General features: G+C 32.7%; 1 protein-coding gene across 1 annotated transcript; it reads left to right on the top strand.

Annotated features, from left to right (window-relative positions):
- The first annotated feature begins 1,538 nt into the window (after positions 1-1,538).
- LOC121116640 (trehalose transporter 1-like protein) lies at positions 1,539-16,066 on the top strand. Its single transcript, XM_040710903.2, has 4 exons — positions 1,539-2,356; positions 14,180-14,327; positions 14,400-14,565; positions 14,628-16,066. Exons 1-4 carry the CDS (start codon positions 2,189-2,191, stop codon positions 15,835-15,837), a joined length of 1,692 nt encoding a protein of 563 aa, XP_040566837.1. The 5' UTR covers positions 1,539-2,188; the 3' UTR covers positions 15,838-16,066.
- Positions 16,067-19,010: the final 2,944 nt, after the last annotated feature.

Here is a 19,010-nt window from a genome sequence, read left to right as displayed (position 1 = left end):
AATCCGCAGCTAATTTAAGTTTTAATTTTAACCTGGATATTTTTTGAGAAATTAACGCTCTTCTGTATTCTAGTATTTTCACATCCTACAGATTATATTAAATGTAAAACTTAACTAGTGAAATGAAATAGTTAGTATCTACTGTAAAACTAGCAACTAATTAATTAAATATCAGGGTTATTTTTTTTTAATAACTCGGTTGCAATTAAAATTAAATTTCAAAATATATTCTTTCTTAATATTTTATCAGCTTGGACCTGTAATATTCTAGTCTGGACTCAGACTCGGAATAGCTGAACTTGAATTCAGCTATGGTTTAGGATCAATAATACATTTGTCTAATTTAAATATATGAGAACAATCTTTTTTAATACTTATCGACTCACTCGATATAATTATTAGATGGATAAATGATGATCTAATATTCAGCGTGTCTCAAATATCCATCGTTTAACTAGATCATGGATTAAAATATCAAATTCTATAGTGGAGTAAGTTTAAATTCAAAGTGCTCAGATTTGAATGGACCACTCGGTATTGGACATTTAAATGGAGGACGCCTTATTGTCTTTCTAAAATATACCCCTTTAGTTCCTAGTTTTATTATATATCAGAAATAAAAATGTTATTATATCGTTACACAATCTTATTTCCATATTATAGATAAAAGTTAACTCTTAAATGGAAATGATAAGATATTTTTCTCAAATTATCCTACTTTTTTCGTGTCTAACCGAGTAAAATAAAATGAAAAGTTGTTCAAATCCATCCATTTTGAAGGATTTTTAGTACATATTTAGTTTGATTCAATTCAAATATCAGTGTTTAGCATTGGTATAAAGTAGAATTCAACATAGGTATTGAACCTTTCTTTATTCATAAAGCCATTTGATAGAGTTTCAATAAGTTTTTTTTGGAAATTTGTCCATTTTCTCTTGTAAAATTATCCATTTTGAGTCCCTATAGTGGCGTCTCTTCTAATTATGATGCAGTTTATGATGACAGTGAAATTTCTTTATACAAGTATTAACTTTATCAGAAATCGCAAATTTTACACACCATATGAACTTGTTTCTGTAGAAGCTAGATGCCATTGACATTTCATAGCAACTACGTATGACAAAGAGTTTAATTAGATACAACTCTAACAAATATTTACACATTAAAGTAGGTATGCATTTAATTAGCCTCACATAGGTAATTGAATAGACAATCAAATTATATTTAATCATGTCTTTACCATATGCAAACATTAATTAATTAGATGCATTTCTTTAAAAACAATAATGGCTCCGATAAGATATATTTTATTTGGATATGTCACCCGAAATCACGCAACCTCTTGAAATAATACCTGTATTCTGTTTTATTAAGTAAATATGAATATTGCATCATATCATTTGATATTAGTATGCCCCCATATTTGCTTATTTACTATTTTACCTGTCATAATTAAATTGAAGGGGCGTGTTACGGGATTCCTCGATAATAGGTATACATAATATACAATAAATGAAGCTATAGGCGCTAGGAGTAATGCGCAACATGAAAAATCTTATTACTATGGAAAATGCTTTAGGTGAGAGGTCTGAATAATAGATTTTACAGATTAAAAGGTTCTTTAGTTCCTTCATCACTGAGGAGGTATACTGATGGTGATTATGATTTATACAGTCAATATACTGTACATATTAATATTCTACAGTACTGCATAATTCATCGTCATCATAAACACAAAGATACCTACTCGATCTGGATTCTTCACACACGCGCGTCCGCACTTCTCTTCCTTCACTACTTACAAGGGGCTACACATATATTTTTTAATGGAATTTTATACCTTCGTTTAGCAGCAGCTACAGAGCTTCCCTCATTTTTATTTTTTCCCCTAGCTCTATTCACATATAAACACGCAGTGAGACATAGTTACATATGTAGTGTACATACTACATAGAGAATTCAACAATACTCATTTGGAATAGCCTGCATCGAGTTATATTCAGACTCTATTCCTAAGAATTGTGGAGTTTGTGTGTTAGTGCGGCTCTCAAGGGCTTTCTTTCGTTATGGTGGTGTGGTCAATACTCTAATTTTTGGGATGGAGATTTAGGTGCCTATTAATTATAGAACTATTAGGATCGTATAACTACATAATATCTACAACAGCAGAGTTCAAATCAATCAAATCATGGATATTCCCTCGAATTCAGACTCTAAAGGAACAAAAAAGGACTTGTATAAGAATGTTCCTCGTACGGAGAGCCCCTATAAATCCACAACAGTGCCTCTTCCTGTGCGACAAACCTCTGTCCTCGATACTGCTGAACACTCAACCTCGTATTCTAAAAAGAAACAGGTAATCATTAATATTATACTAACAATCATATTCATTTGGGAAATGGCATGTTTAATATCTGCGACTATAAAGACGGAATATGTTTTGAATGACGTACATTGTTATCTTTTCATTGTGTTTTTTTTTTTTTTGCAATGGGTTAAGTGGTAGTTGTATCCTTGAAATGGGCATAAAACCAGTTCCTCTTATTAACAAAATGAATTGTATTTTTTCGTAGAGTTAAAAGGTCTATAGGGACTTGTTTTGAGTATATTTTAACATGGAGTTGCCTATGAAATAATGAACTATTTTATATGTTCACTCAAATACTGTTGTTTTTCTCTATAAATTTAATGTATTCAGACAAAATTTGATACTGCACTTAGATCCTAGTATAAATAAAATATTATTGTTTTGTTGTATTTTTAATGTTATTTTGACAACATAAATCCTCCTCCGGCCTTCCTTCTTATAATGTCTAAATTTCATAGTTTATTTTTAGGCTTTCCCTGATTAATACATGAATAAGTTTAACTACATATACATATCATGTTCGAGGGAAGAAAGAAGTCATCTCTGCACTACTTTTTATATTACAATAATAATTAGATTTCTTGCTTTACCAAAATAAGATATCTGTCTAAAGTGGAATTTGGGTTATAGCCCAACTCTTTTCTCTGTTCCTCTAATTAATGTTACGATTTTCAATTGCATACTTTTTTGATATACCGAGTGTCGACAACCATTTCCTATTCCTCATCAAAAACTTAATCAAGATCTAGGCGAAAAAAATTAGGTTTACAAGAGTTGAATCTTCTAATGTTTCAAAAATTTAAGAAAATTTGATGACTATCTATAGCTTAGAACTCAATATAGCCACTATTTGCATCAAATGGGCCCTGGAGGTCTTGCTTGCCATTGTAACGTTCCATCTCTTCACACATTGAATTGACGGATGTACTCTAGAGCAGAGGCCCGATAACTTTTTTAGTGTTACCCCAAAAGAACTTGTATTAGAATTGATTTACACTAAACTTTCAAGTACTCTGCAGTACAAACCAATCTACTTGCAGAATTAATGTATAATAAACACAGAGGACACATTTGTGGTGCCATGGTGTTTTTTTTTGTTTATTTCATTTAACTCTAGGAAGTAAAATGCCTTCTTTATGGCATGGAAATAACACACAAGTAACATGGCGTAATACATATACAATATATATAATTGCTATTCATTATTGACGTGTGATGCATAGTTAAGTTTATTGTGTTAAGTCCCATGCACAATTTCTCAAGTTTGAAGATCCTCAGCTACGCGATGCAATTTTTTTTTCAACTTTCATATTCGTTTCCCTCAAGGTTAATAGAAATACATGTATTTCTATTAACCTTGGTTTAAACCATATATCAAATCAACTCCCACTACACCCAAAATTTTCTAAATTACCCGATTTGGGGTAAATTACCACTGTTTCCCAACCACTACTCTAGAGCCTCGGGGTGAGGTGTGCAGCAGGCCTTAAACAGTAGTCCAGTGGGTTTACATCAAACAAAAATGGTGGCCACCTGGTGTTTTCCCATAAAGACATGTGTTACCCAAGAAAGAGCTGGGACACTTTGATATGTGTCATACAGGGATACCATCTTGTTGCAAGACAGCATTACCCTCAGGGAAGTGGTACACAGTCTTCTTGCCTACACCAATGCGCCGTTATGAGTTACTTTACTTTTGGGTGATTGTCTTTCTCCATCTTCTACGTGAATAATATTTGATCGAAATTGTATTTAAGTTAAGCACTGTTTGTCTACTTTTCTGCTGTGGTGGAATTAGTTAAACTAACTTACGGTATCTCTAGCCATAACCAGATATTCAAATAATATTAAATTACTGGTATGTTAACGTGGTCACAATAACAATTTGGTATATATTAGGTAGCAATTACAAAAGGAGAGCGATCCTCATATTTTTTTAACGTCTGGCTATAACCATTTGAATCATGGGGAAATAGTTATCTGACCTAAAGAGAGGAAATTATGCGATGCTCTGTCCCTGGGTTAGTTGGTATTATAGTATGTAGTCTTCACTAGCAGATCAAAAGTAATGATTGTTTTATGTCTCACTCTTTCTTATATTTTCGCAGGGATCCAATTACCTCCTGTCTCATTTTCTTTATTAACTCAAGTGTCATATAGAATTTCTCTTATTTATTTATATTACGAGCACATGAATGTAACCTTCATCCCCTCCCCTCATGAGACCCTTATTAAGCTTTAAGAATATATGATAAGTCATCGTATGTGTGTGCCTTAGGTAGGAAAAAATAATTTAAATGTTGTTTTGTACCTTCCTTGTTTCTAATAATTTATTAGATCCATTCTTGTATACGATCAAGTATTCGTGTTGGATATTATGTACTTACTATTCAATTAATAATAATTAGTATGGTACTTAGTAAATACGTAAATTATTCTACGATAATTATTAAAGTCATGAATATTCACGGTCTATGTCCCTTAGCATTTTTTTCACTTATTCCTGGTTATGTAAATAAATCCATTGATTAATAGTTATACCAGGAATTCAATATATTTTGGTTCATTGCTAAATGTTTAGATCGATATTGATTTTTAGTCATTGTAATAAATCGATTGGGATTAATTATCATAATTGATCATTGTGGAAATAGTAGAGTAGATTTTTTTTGGTGGGGTAGTTTTTTTCATTAAAATGTTAAAAAATGTATTCAATTTATGCCTTCTTGTGAAATGAACAGAATTTGATTTAATTATAATGCCAGTTATAATATTAAAAAAAAAGTTTTAATTGCATAATACTTATAAATTTATCAACATTCAAGAGAAGAATTCATAATATAATACATATTTATAAATAAATTTTGATAAATATACTCGTACAACATCTTCAATTGATTTGGTCGACAATGTATATATGTGGTTCATATCCATTATTGCCAATTAACCTCTCAATAAATATGATATACAGGGTGCGACCTCTATTTAACAAGAAATCAGCTTTTCACCCCTTATTTTTGTCATAACACAAACAGTAATATCCAATAAAAGTAATTCAAATTTTACTCCAAGTTGTTTTACTTGTTAATGTCATAAATTATCAAATCTGGCGGTCTACGATATACGCAAACATATCTTTATCTCCCCCTTACGAAAATAGAATTTGATATTTTAATCCATGATCTAGTTAAACGATGGATATTTGAGATACACTGAATATTAGATCATCATTTATCCATCTAATAATTATATCGAGTGAGTAGATATGTATTAAAAATGATTGTTCTCATATATTTAAATTAGGCAAATGTATTATTGATCCTAAACCATAGTTGTATATGAGCTCAGCTATTCCGAGTCTGAGTCATGACTAGATTATTACAGGCCCAAGTTATTATAATACTAAGTAAGAATATATATTTTGATATTTAATTTCAGTTGCAACCGAGTTATTAAAAAAAAAGAAAAAAACCTCAGATATTTAATTAATTAGTTGCTAGTTTTACAGTAGATACTAACTATTTCATTTGACTAGTTAAGTTTTACCTTTTATATAATCTGTAGGATGTGAAAATATTGAAAATTCCTCAAAAAATATTAATATTAAAATAAAGGTAATTTAAAAAAAAAAAACTAAAATGAGCTCTATTTCTGTTAAAAATCCCCTCTCAAAATTTAATGGCATCTTCAGTAACCATATATCTATAATTTTCCTACGAAGTTTAATCAAAATCCATTTGTAACTTTTGCAATAATCCTGGTGACTAACAAATAAACAGAGCAAAAACATAACCCCGTTCAACTTTGTTTGCGTAGGTAAAAAAATTGGTGTCAAATTAAAATTTGGACCTATAAAATAGAAAAAATCCTCAGTTTAATTCTTCATTTTTTAGAAATAATTTTCTGTAAGTGGATTTTTTACTACAAGTTACTAGCCAAAGTTTAATATTTACTCATAATTACACATAATTTGCAATCGATAGCGAGAAAAGCATTTTACTAGTCGCCACCATGAGCACAATGTACGAGAAGAGATTTGATATAGCAGCGATCCTCCACGCGGGATTGTCCTAAAAGGCCATCGAGGATCAGACTGAGGCCTCGAGGAATTGTAAATCTGTACTGTGTGCTAATGGTGGCGAAAAGTTGGTCCGGTATACCAAGTATTTTATTAAGTACAAAGTTGGTATCGGAGATAAAGTTGACTTTAAGTGTATTTTACTCTATCTGGATTTAGCTGTATTTTATTAAAAAGAAATAGTAACAGTATTAATAATTGTGGACTCCCAGAGCCGCCTAGACAAATTTATCATCCAATATGTTTATTTTATGAGAACATTACTATTTTTTTAAAATGTAAAATGTACCGATAGAGTTCTCAAGTTTGACACGTTTTTGGCCTTAATTGGCCGCCAAATAAAATATTATTGATTCATGTATATTTTTAATTTTTGTTTAAGATTACTTTTGTGTTGACACATCAACATACATTAACTAATGGTAATTGAGTCATGAATAATAGTTATAACTATTTTATTCATATATTTTGTAAAAATAAAAGAAATTTGATTTTGAAATTGCAAATTTACCTTTTCATTATTAACATGACGTTTTAAATGAGGCCCATATTGAAATACAATGATACGCAAGATATTTATATTTATTCGCTTCTTACGAAGAGTTCAAATATACATATACATACCCTATACATATATATATAACACAAGGTGTTTCATGATACCTTACATACTTTTTAAGACAGTTAATAATGACAATTATTTTAAATATTCATATATTTAATTGTAGCGGACTGCCCGGAGTAATTATACGTCGGCTAATAGACCAATTTTGCTCTAATAATATAGAAAATAACTCCACAAGAAATCCTCGGTGTTATTCTTCGTTTTTTATTAATACACTCACACGTAACTACTCAATACCTATATCAATTCATATAGGTACTATGTTCCCTCCTCAATAATGATAAAAGTTTGATTTAAAAAAAAAAAAAATGTGATGAGATCAGTCAAGGAGCACTTAAGAATCTAGATACATTACCTACACATCCTTGTTACTCAACATCATTAGTACAGGATGGTTAAGATAAATTGGGAAATTTTTAAAGGCTTATAACGAACGAACTTGATGGGGTAAAACATAATTTTTTTATTACTTGAAAGCTACAGTTTACTTCATTCAATTATTTATAGTGCCACTTGGCACTGGAAGCTTTGGAAGGCCCGGCCGACCTCGTGCGGTTCTAGCTTTGCCATTGTACAGGTAATTGACTTCTTCTGGGCATGAAAAAAATCTCAAGAATCCTCCAATTTACTTCATCGAGTTAATGATTTTGCTGCCTGTGATCACCATGGTGGCCTTGTTGTCCATAGTGAGGATATTTTTGACAGCCCTGCCCCTAGAAAGATATCACAGGTCAACATTAATGATTCTGTTGATGGTTATCTTGCTCACGTTCCTTATCTTAGCGAGCTTGGCAATGGGGGGGAGATCAGATTGGTATCGATGGACTTTTTGAGCCCCGCCACGAAACTGGGAGATAATTTTTTGTAAGCTATCACCTTGTGATGTTTCCTCTGGGTCTTCCCCTCGGCGTCAAATACATTTGTTTTTGAGTACTTGATACGCTTGATAATCTCAGGGGGGAGTTAATCCTGCATGACGAAATTCGCATATAGCGGTTCTTCTGGTTTGCTCCATCTCTAACTTTCGACTGATTTTTTTCATTTTTTTTTGTTAACTAACAAACACGTGGCTATTAGGAATTAAGGGAATTTTTATCACATAACATATAGAATACGAGATGTTCGCGATTGAAAGTGTTCCCCATTTATCTGGACCACCTTGAAGTGATATAAATCGTGTGTACTTTGAGCATGTTAAAAAAACAAAGAAACCAAAAGCCAACATAGTAGCCCTGATAATTTGAAGAATGTCTTAGAGGTGAGCAGTTTAGCTGTCATGACGATTCATTAGATCATCTACAATCAGCTGTGGCTGGGGAGGAAGGGGAAAAGGATATAAACATGGACATTTGCTCGAATTACTCCTATGTCTATCCACAATTCTACTCTGAGTCCAACAAGGACTTACAATTATATATAAGCAACAAATCTTCAGGGGTATGCTCCGTCTTTTAAGTGCAAACATGATGTTCAATCAGGGTTTAAATATAATTTATTGTATTAGGAAAATAAGTTCACTACATAAGATTTCAAATTGTTACCTTGTTGGGGTTTTTTAATATGCCCAAAATACACACAATTTTCATAACTCTTCATATTTCTTTTTTTCTTTTTGCAGGGAGTTAAAGCTGTAGAATCGAGCAGTCTATTTCTACTTATGAAAAAATCTAAGATTTCTTTTTTTAGAGCAGTTAATATAGTTTTCAAAGTTTTGTAATGTACATTATATATAGTAAGAGTTATTTGGGATTTTTTTAAAACTAATTTTGAGTGATGGGATCTCTACATGCTTTCCTTAAATACATTTTCAAAATTTGAATAAGAATGAGTATTTATTCTTGTTTTTCCTTGGATCTAATATCACATCCATGTACCTACATAAAATATGCTAATCCTTTCATAATCATTTTTTCCACCTAATACCCTATTTAGATTTCATGTAATTTTGGTGTTGCGTACGTCGTCAAGAAGCAAACTCATTCCCTTCATCGTGTTATGTAATTATTAATTGCTATCTTCAGCCATTATATAAAGTTTCGCCATTTAATTTGCTTAAAAGAGTAGAAGTATGAAAAAAACTACGTGTAATCTCAGTAGCCATGCATAAAAAATGTCCTGTTTGTATATTAAAATAAAAGAAACAGACAATGAATTGGTGATCCTGACACTTGGAAGAATTTTTTGGAGGAGAGGAGCTTAGCTGTCAGGAGGTTTCATTAGATCAGCTGCAAGCAGCTGTTAGAGCAAGGAAAAAAAACACAAATCCCACTAATTATAAAGCAAGGGGATATAGGCTGGAAATACTCCAATGACGATCCTCAATTCTACTACAAGCCTAATGAGGACTTACTCTTATAACTCCCGAGTAAACCCTCATTGTTACTCTCCGTCTTTCAAGAGCACCCACATGAGTTGTTACTATATACTTAAATGTTCCCTTCTCAAGAATTAAACACTAATGATAGCAACTTTGAAACATAAAAAAATGTTCAGATTACCAACTAGAAAAACCCGCTCCCACTTTCTAGAACATATTTTATATACCTCTATGCATGTACGTACTGGGAGCCACCCTATTTAACAACCAATACCTTTTTTTTTAAATGGATTTTCTCCTAAACTAATCATTGGAGTTTAATAAAAAGCAATGCCAATTGAAAGCTCAATAAAAATTGATAATATCATTTTGATGTCACTAGCAGCCTCCATTCGACCTCGGAAACAGGAACAAGTTTTGAGGACAGTCTTGTTTTTTTGACAGATTCCGGAATTCCTCCCGGATTATCTTGGATACTGTGTTGCTGGATGATCTGTTGGTGTGTAGCTCAACTGCACCCTACACATATAAGTCCTTGAGATTGAGGTCCGGTGAGTTTGGATGCTAAATACTGAGTCCGACAAAGTCAAAACATAATTTTGACAACCAGATCAACGTTTGTATTTTCTGATCGAAGTTGAGCTATTCGCATCTTGTACGGTTTGTATTGCAAATCAATTGCCACGACTTCCTGATCAGCATTTCAGAACATTTGCGATCTCTGCCAATGGCCCTCATCGATTTGGATGGTTCATCATCATTGATTTTTTTATAAATTTGCAATGAATTCCTTATCCTTCTGGCAGTCTTACCTTATCTTGTGATCAGCACGCTTTGCAGTTCATTCATGCTCACCTCCATAGTCTTCCCGTTCTTTCCTGAATCTCCAAACAAAGGGACTGTCCATTTTTAAGAAGATAGAAATCTCAACATTATTTTTTCCTGTGCGGATTGCAACAAGGACACCGCCTATTCTACGATTGTTAAAAAAAACACTTCGTTGGTCAATGCCAGTTTTTTAACTCACACCATACACTTCTGGATAGCCGCAAAACAACAAACAACGTCCTAACTGTGCATTCGCAGCTCCTATAGGCGCTCAAAGTTTGTTCTTAAGTAAAGGTTGTAGGCTGAATTGACTCCAATGTCGATCCTCAAATTCTTCTCCAAATCCAACAAGGACTAACGCCTTAGGCGTCCTCGGGATTATTCACTTAATATTGATTTTTTGGAATTTGGAATCAAAAATCAACGGCTGTTTGAAATATTTCAAAAATCAACAGTTATCTACAGAAAATTAAATTTTTTTAGAAAAAAAAAATGAAAAATAAATTTGTATAAAAAAATTTTTTTAAAAAAAAAAATCACAGCTATTCACAAACAATTCAATTCTTTAGAGAAAAAAAATCAATTATCCACAGCTGCTGGAAAAAAAAAAATCATAATTCATTTTTTTTTCCAAAAAATTAAATGTTTTGTGAATAGCTGTGGATTTTTGATTTTTTCCCCAAAAAATGTAATATATGATAATTTTCGTGAATTGCTGTGCATTTTGGATTTTTTTTTTTTTACAAAAATGAGATTTTTTCACATTAGCTATGGATTTATGAAAAAAAAAAAAAAATGGTGAATAGTTGTGAAAATGATTGCTACTAAAGAATATTTACTAATGATAGCAGTTTTGGAAAATAATAATAAATTATGTTCAGATTGCCAGATAGAAAGATCCGCTCCGGCTTCCTGGAACATATTTTATACACCTCTCTGCACGCACACACATACTTGGAGTAGATCCTTCATATATCTCATTCATTCATAATTATATTATTTTATAAATATTAATGTGTATGTAAATTGTCTATCCATATTCCATTGTTGGTACAACATATCAACATTACATACATACACATATCAAACACAGAATGATTTATGACCTACAAACATAATGAGTCTATTGATAATTAAATACTTATTAATGAGAGGAACAAAAGGAAATGCATTTTATACAATACATATTATGTTTATACTTGACTTGAGATGTACGAATAAATAATTAAAAACAGTTTGTAATTTTAAATCAAAAACTAAAACGCAAACTAGAATGGGAAATCGGTAGAATTATACGTAGCGATTAAAATTGTGCTCTAAAAGGGACCGAAAATCCAGATGGAAACTCTGACAATTTGCAGCATGATTTGTGGGAGAGCAGCTACTATCAGATGTGAGAAGGGAGGAGAAGGATATAAGTAAATGCATTGACAAGAATTAATCCGATGTCGATCCTCAATTCTACTCCGAGTCCAACAAAGGCCTACTATTATAACTTCGCAACCAATCCTCAAGGTGATTAGTGAGGACACAGGAATGTTCAATCAGGGTTTGAATATAATTGAATCAAGTAGAAAAGAGAGGAGTTCACTAAATATTACCTTTTATACATCATTTCTTTTTAGAAAAGTCAAAATCCACCCCAAAAGGCCATAACGACATTGGTGAAATATCATGGACCGAACTGTAAAAGTTCTAAGAACCGATATGTTGGCCTAAACTGATGCGGACAGAGACTGAACTGGACAAGACATCAGTCTTCAGTCCTAAATAAGGACTCACACTAATTTGTGTTCATTATTATATCAGAGATTAATTGGGTGGAGTTATTACCCTATTTTAATCTCTATAATATAATTTACATCGTTTCCTGTATTATACCTTGCAACCTTTACTCCAAATATAATCGGAAAAAGGCCCAAGTTGGTAGTTATTATAGTTGAGACTCCGTTCGAGGCCGATTTTTGTCTTCGAATTTTATCGATATTTTGAGCCAAACCACGGTTGGACTCCGTGGTTGAAATTTCATTTTTAAAAGAAGTCGTTATTCTTTTTTGTGGGACGGGGTCAAACCCCGTTTTTATTTTGTAGATCAAACGTTACTATGAGACCGGTCCAAAGCGAAGTTGGGCCGAATTAGTAAAAATTAGAACGGTCTATGATTTCCAAACGGAAATGTACACTCCACAATCTTGTAGTTGACCAATTATTTCCAACGTTCATATTACTGTTTGCTCATTCTTGGGAACTGTTCACTGCTTAACAGCGAGAGCCAATTCAAATTCAGTCTACTTTCAGAACATTGATATGACGAAAAGAAGCTAGCACATCAACAGCTGACAACAAAATACTTTGTACATTTTTATATTAGTGAGGTAAGGCCGTGAATTAGATCATTTATATTTTTGAAAAATCCTAGTTTTTCTCATAGTCACGAATTCCATGTTATAGGATTCATATCACGTAGCAACATTATTCTTGGATATTTTATAAATGAGCTAAAGTTTATTTTGATCGCAGTTCACATAAAGGCTAATGGATAACTATTATGAATGATAATATGTACTTACGTACAAGCACATTATGTATGTATGATGTAAATCATTTTTCAAAAAAAAAAAAAAAGATATGAGTGATCATTGTCTGTTTTCCAGGTAAGGAATGATATCTCTCTATATAAAGAAATAGAATGCGTTTAGATATAGGTAGACTAAAATTTTAGTTAAATTAGTGATGTACATATATCAATAGATTTGTGAATTAGACCATTCTATCTCCGTCCAGTCTCGTCTCTGTTATTGATCTCTTAAAAATGTCACTTAATTATAAAGGATCCCTTACAATAAGGGTTGTGTTGGACCTTGTTTATTCGTCCAGCCCAGTCTTAGGACTTTTTCCTAAAAAAACTCGATGTTTTATTAAGCCAAGTCAGGGGCGTCTACAGGGGATGTGATAAAGGGACTGCAGCCCCCTCCAAACTAAGGAATATTTTTCTTTTCACTAAAAAATTAATATTTAAATTATTTTGTCTTGATTTTTGAAATTTACTCAGAAAAAATATAATATTTGAATATTTTTTTCAAAAAAGTCAATTTTTATATTTTTACATAGTTATTTAATTTAATCAAATGAAAAAAAGGAAAAAACCCCTCAGTGACGTCATGTGGAATCAATTTACCTTCTTTATGGACCAACAAGTGGGACCGGACTGACCGTGGTCCTAAATAAGGTCCGACACAATGACATACATTATATCTTTTTTACTTCAGTTGGAAGTGTAAAGTTAGTGATCCATTATAAAGTCCAGTTCGACTGAAGGAATATTTTTATCGAGTCCTCAGATTTATTTCGAGCACATAAGTTATTTCAATACTATGTAGGATTATACTGTCGAAATAGAAGGTGTGGTCTATTGTATTATAAATATGTCTATAAATGAGGTCAGTGCTTTGAAGGTGAAAGCACTGTGTGGGTATAGATACATATATGCTCATTTCCTAGTTAGTAGTAGTATTTTTCTATGAACATTTTTTTGCATATTTTATATTTTGTTTATTGAATATTTGGATAAATATTTATGTACATAATATGTGATAATAATCTTCAATAAGTATTAAATTGCACTGTTAAATCGCCGGATGGACTTCATTCCTACCCGGCTTTGCAGTGGTGCTAGATTAATAGGGATGCTAACCAGCTCAGTTTTCATTTGAATGATCATTGGTCTTGATAGCAACCAACAATAATATTAAAAATACAAGGTGATGTTTCATTCATTCCTAACTATTCAGTTAATTATTTCCTATTATGCCTATACATGTACCTAGAGTAGGGCTGATATGCCTTAAAAGCCTATATTTACTATTCTTGTTAGCGTTCTAGGAAATATTGTGTACCTATTATAATATATGTTCGAGATAAAAACTTACGTACATATATTTATTCTATATTTTTCTCTTTTAGACTTTGGCAACAGGTATAATCACATTGGGATGTCTCCTCAATGGCTCCTCGATAGGTTATACCGGAATCGCCATCCCTTCTCTGATGAATGGAACCAACATATATAAAAATCCATTGAATTTGAATCAGCAAGATATATCATGGATTAGTGAGTTGCTCTTTATGATATTTTTTTATCAAGAGTGTTATTATAATGTTATTTTTTATTCTTCTATTACAGCAAGTTTACTTCCCCTGGGTTGCTTTTTTGGTGGACTAATGTCCATATACGTCATGGAAAAGCTTGGTAGAAAGAAAACTCTTTTGTTCATCACGAGTACGTTTTACTTATTTGGCTATCTATTTATTTATTTAGCGTCAAACATGCAAATGATTTGTACCGGAAGGTATGATAGATATTTTTCTTTCTGTTAATGCTTTGACTAATCACCTACTTATCTCGTATTAGATTTTTCTGCGGAGTTGGATTTGGATTAGAACTCTCTGTTGCAACTGTATATGTAGTGGAAATTGCATCTGCTGATATGAGAAGAGTACTGAAGCATTTTGTGCAGTTTATGGGAACGCTGGGTGTTTTATTCTCCTTCATCACTGGCGGATTATTTCTGGACTGGAATACTCTTGCTTTGATCAATCTGATCTTTTTAGCACCATTTGCACTAGGCTTGACATTCCTCCCCGAAAGTCCCCATTGGCTTATTCATAAGGGATATGAGTATCAAGCTTCGGAAAGTTTGGAGTGGCTAAGAGGACGAGATGATGCAGCTATTGATCGGGAAATCGAAAAAATTAAAAGGCATGTTATGCTTCGGCAAAAAGAGAACTCTGCTGGTATCATGCTTTTAAAAGGATCCATTAAGCCCTTCATCGTATCTCTTTTCATCATGTTCTTTATGATTTTCAGTGCACAAAACATGATCATATTCTATTTATCAACCATTCTTGAAACAGCTGGGAGTTCTATTAAGCCTACTTCTGGTGTCATTATTTGTGGACTTGTACTCCTTCTTTCCTGTGTTGTGTCTCTTGTTGTTATATCAAAAACGAAAAGAAAATGGGTAATGGTTCTTTCAATGTTTCTGACTGCAGTATTTCATTTTATACTTGGGGGATGCATGCATTTTCATGAAAATGCCAAGGGCCCCTACTACAACGGAACCATTGGTAAACATTTATTCATGGTAGCTTATAACTCATCTGCAACTGGTGAAATCATATATACACACGAACATCTCACCATGAATGACACTGTTGCTTTTGGTTCTGGATGGCTACCCCTCTTTTGTATCACCAGTATTATTTTCATAGGAAATATTGGCTATGGAACACTCACATGGGCTGTTACATCGGAAATCATGCCTCCAAAGTGTCGTAATACATGTAATTCCGTTCTCCTCTCCATGGCCTTTTTCTGTGGATTCTTTATCACAAAAACCTTTGTAGATCTTGTTGAGAGTGTCAACGAATCAGGTGCATTTTGGATCTATGGAGGGATTACAGCTCTTGGAGGACTTTTTACTCTCATATTTATTCCAGAAACAAAGGGAGTTCCATTTGAAGAGATACGTAATTTCTATTATAAGAATCCTTCAGCATATAAACAGCCAAAAAAGACGCATATAGTAGACAATGCCACTCCTTTGGAAACTATTGCATAAACTTTCATCACAGTGTTCTATCAATTAGTCAATAGAACTGCATTTATTCATCATATATTGGTTTTTATATTTTTATTAGTATTTATTAATATATAAAACTTCAAGCCCTTTTCTCGATTATATTTATAGATTCATAATAAATATTTTTGATGATTTAAATAATATATACATTCTAGAGATACACCATAATTGTTATAGCCCTAATAATATTAACAAAAATGTGCTTCAACTTTCAAGTTGTTTGTTTTATTCGTTTATTGCTCGAACTAACTAGTACCTACTCTTTTAATTTGAATATATATTAAAGAAAATTTTTTTACACCTCTACATAAAATTTAGATAACATATTTTATGCATATCGATCCAAGAACCGGGTGGTTCATGGAAATCTGAACACTTAATAAATTAGTAATTAATGAAGGTTGAGTGATTTAAATTAATTCACTTTTCGAAATTTACAGGATAAACAATTAATTACAAAACAAACCAAACCTGAGCCCTCTAGCTTACGTATAAGTGGAGAAAATGACACTTGAATGTGATCGACGAATTTCCATTGGCGCTCTCTAAGCAGTTGGGCGTCTCCAGGACTATCATCCACTACGTCAGCAAGTTCAAAATGTTGGAGTCGAAGAATGGCTCTGTCAAGAAGGCTAAACTGTACCTGGAGGAATGAAAGAAAACAGTCCAGGCCAATCTCCTCAAGTTCATGAGGGCCCATGCAAGAGATCACACCGTGGCCAAACTACAGCCCTGAAGCCATCCCTCTCGACTACACCTTTTACCTTTTGGGGGCATGTCGAGGGGAAGGTCTGCAGCGTCCGTCTAGAAGCCATCATTACCGCTAAGAGCGTCTACATTAATTATTAGAATAGCTCAGATGCACATCTATTTATAGTATTAAGTTTGTTGACATTCTATTGTCAATTAATAAATTAAATTTTGTTAAAGATTACAATTCAAAGTGTTCAGATTTTAATGGACCACTCTTTACATGTACTTTGATAAACATACATCCATATGTTTATCTATGGTTCATTTATAAAAATCATTGGTATAGTTTGTATACGTTTTCTCAATTTTTCCTTCACACCGTTTTTTCTCTTTCTATCTCGAAATTGTTTCAACATTTTAATAATAAAGAAATTACTTCCCTAAACTCAACACGAAATTGGAGTGCTCGGTTTATAGTGAAACTGTTGAACAGATATGCCTTGAAAAAAATTAAGATAATTGCAACTCTTTTAATAAGGTTTTTCAAATACTCACACGAAAATGAATATATGCTTCCCTAAGAATGGCAAAATATTAATAGTTTGAAAAAATAATACTAATATGATGCTAAAGCTGTTGAGCGAACTTATCATAGAGCGCTGACTGGCGGAGCCTACCGATGTAGTGCAAAGCCTAATGTCATTGATATGACTACATTGTTGTTTCTTAGATAAAAAATATGTAATGCAGGTTTCAGGGAGAATTATATTCAGTATAATGAGCATCATGGGGAGATATAATTATTTTTTTTTAGTGCCAATAACACTTATTTATTTTTTAGAAAGATATAGCAATATAGACCAATTGTAAATATCATGTTCATTACATTCTCCATATTCCAATCTAAAAAAAAAACATTTTAATCAAAAAAATAGATAAGATACCAAGTTGAAAAATGCCCAAATTTTTCATCAATACCCATACATAGAGTGAAATTTAAATACATAATACAAGTTATAATTGAAAAAAAAACAAATTGGGGCCTGTAAGATATCTTTTCAATCCGCCCCCTTCCCCATAAAGCACTTGGATTCGATCCCTGGACTGTGGATGAGGCCAGGGGTGGACTAGATCGCTTCTCATTGGGTTTTACTCATTATGCAATGTATCACGGCTATTTTTGTATCTTCCATGAATAATGAGAGTATTTTTTCTTTCAGGAGTACCTTGTTGTACGGTAGCTTGCAAATCCCTCTCGTTATCCCCTTCTCCTACTCCAATATATATTTCGCGTTGCCTTTTCTTATTATTAAAAGGTTGCAAAAATAATTCGATTTCCGATGTCACTATCTCTAATTTCGATATAGAAAGAGAAAATATGACATGCATGAAAAAATTGTAACCAAAAAAGGAAGTAAAAAACTACTATACTCTTTTGAATTAAAATTTTGGTCCAAGGTTGGAATTTTTTAGTCTACAATTTAAATTTCGGTACCTGGTTTCAAAGCGCAATCCTGACCGAAATATCGGTGAAATATCCATTGTATTATGTTGTCAGCTGTCGAGGTCCCCTCGATTGAATGGGGACACAAAACTTGCAGTAGCATTGAATTACGATTTAATGCACGTTAATTTTAATAATGAGGACTCAATTACGGGTTTGGTGGTGCAAAGAAGCTTGCTGAGACCGTTGGTATCTTTATTTGGACAACCTCAAGAAGTTCATTACAGTAATATACATCCAAGAAACTTATGGAGTAAACATTTAGTTCGCTTTGGATCTGCCTCTAGTCCTGACCTCTACCTCCAGGACTTTGCAGTTTGGGGCGTCTTGGAGAAAAATGTCTGCCGCAGCTCTCACCCAAATTTGGATTCGCTCGAGCTGTCATCATGGCAGTTGGGTACGTCATGCAAACATACTTCATTCTCATGAACTGCCAATCGGTTCGCCTGTTATTGCTTGTTAAAGAAGACATATTGAATAAAAAATATAACAAAATATAGTAATGAAATTTGTCGCAGATTGGTTTTGAGTTGTCTTTTCTTGATTACATAAAAATCCTTTTTTTCGTAATTAAGTTATGCTACTGCAAGTTTTGGGTTACCACTCTGTCAACATTGTAGGTACATATTGATTGAACTAGCTCTTGTTAAGGTGCTGTGAACAATTTCTAACTGTCATGGAATAATAATTCAATAGTTAAAAAGAATTGACTAAATACTACAAACTGAGTTTGGGGCCTCTTTACCTCCTTCTTTTTTTAAAGAAGAAATTGCGAAATACAATAAAAATAATGACGTGAGGTCATAAGCCTGGGATACACTAACAAGTGGTGGAACTGGGAAAATAAACAAATACATTAGTCGTCTCAACAAGCATAGCTAAATGCACTGAATAAATCATACTAACTCTTTCTTGAAATTTTGCATCTTTAGAACACTTTTAGAGACATGAGATA

The sequence above is a fragment of the Lepeophtheirus salmonis genome, chromosome 4 (assembly GCF_016086655.4).
Source record: "Lepeophtheirus salmonis chromosome 4, UVic_Lsal_1.4, whole genome shotgun sequence".
Lineage (NCBI taxonomy): Eukaryota > Metazoa > Arthropoda > Copepoda > Siphonostomatoida > Caligidae > Lepeophtheirus > Lepeophtheirus salmonis.
This window is presented reverse-complemented; position numbering and strand designations above follow the sequence as displayed.

Bases quoted from the DNA above. Each gene is read 5' to 3' on its own strand.
- LOC121116640 (XM_040710903.2), top strand. From the start codon at position 2,189: ATGGATATTCCCTCGAATTCAGACTCTAAAGGAACAAAAAAGGACTTG. The intron at 2,357-14,179 runs GTAATCATTAAT...TTTCTCTTTTAG, and splicing joins CGTATTCTAAAAAGAAACAG to ACTTTGGCAACAGGTATAAT. The intron at 14,328-14,399 runs GTGAGTTGCTCT...CTTCTATTACAG, and splicing joins GCAAGATATATCATGGATTA to CAAGTTTACTTCCCCTGGGT.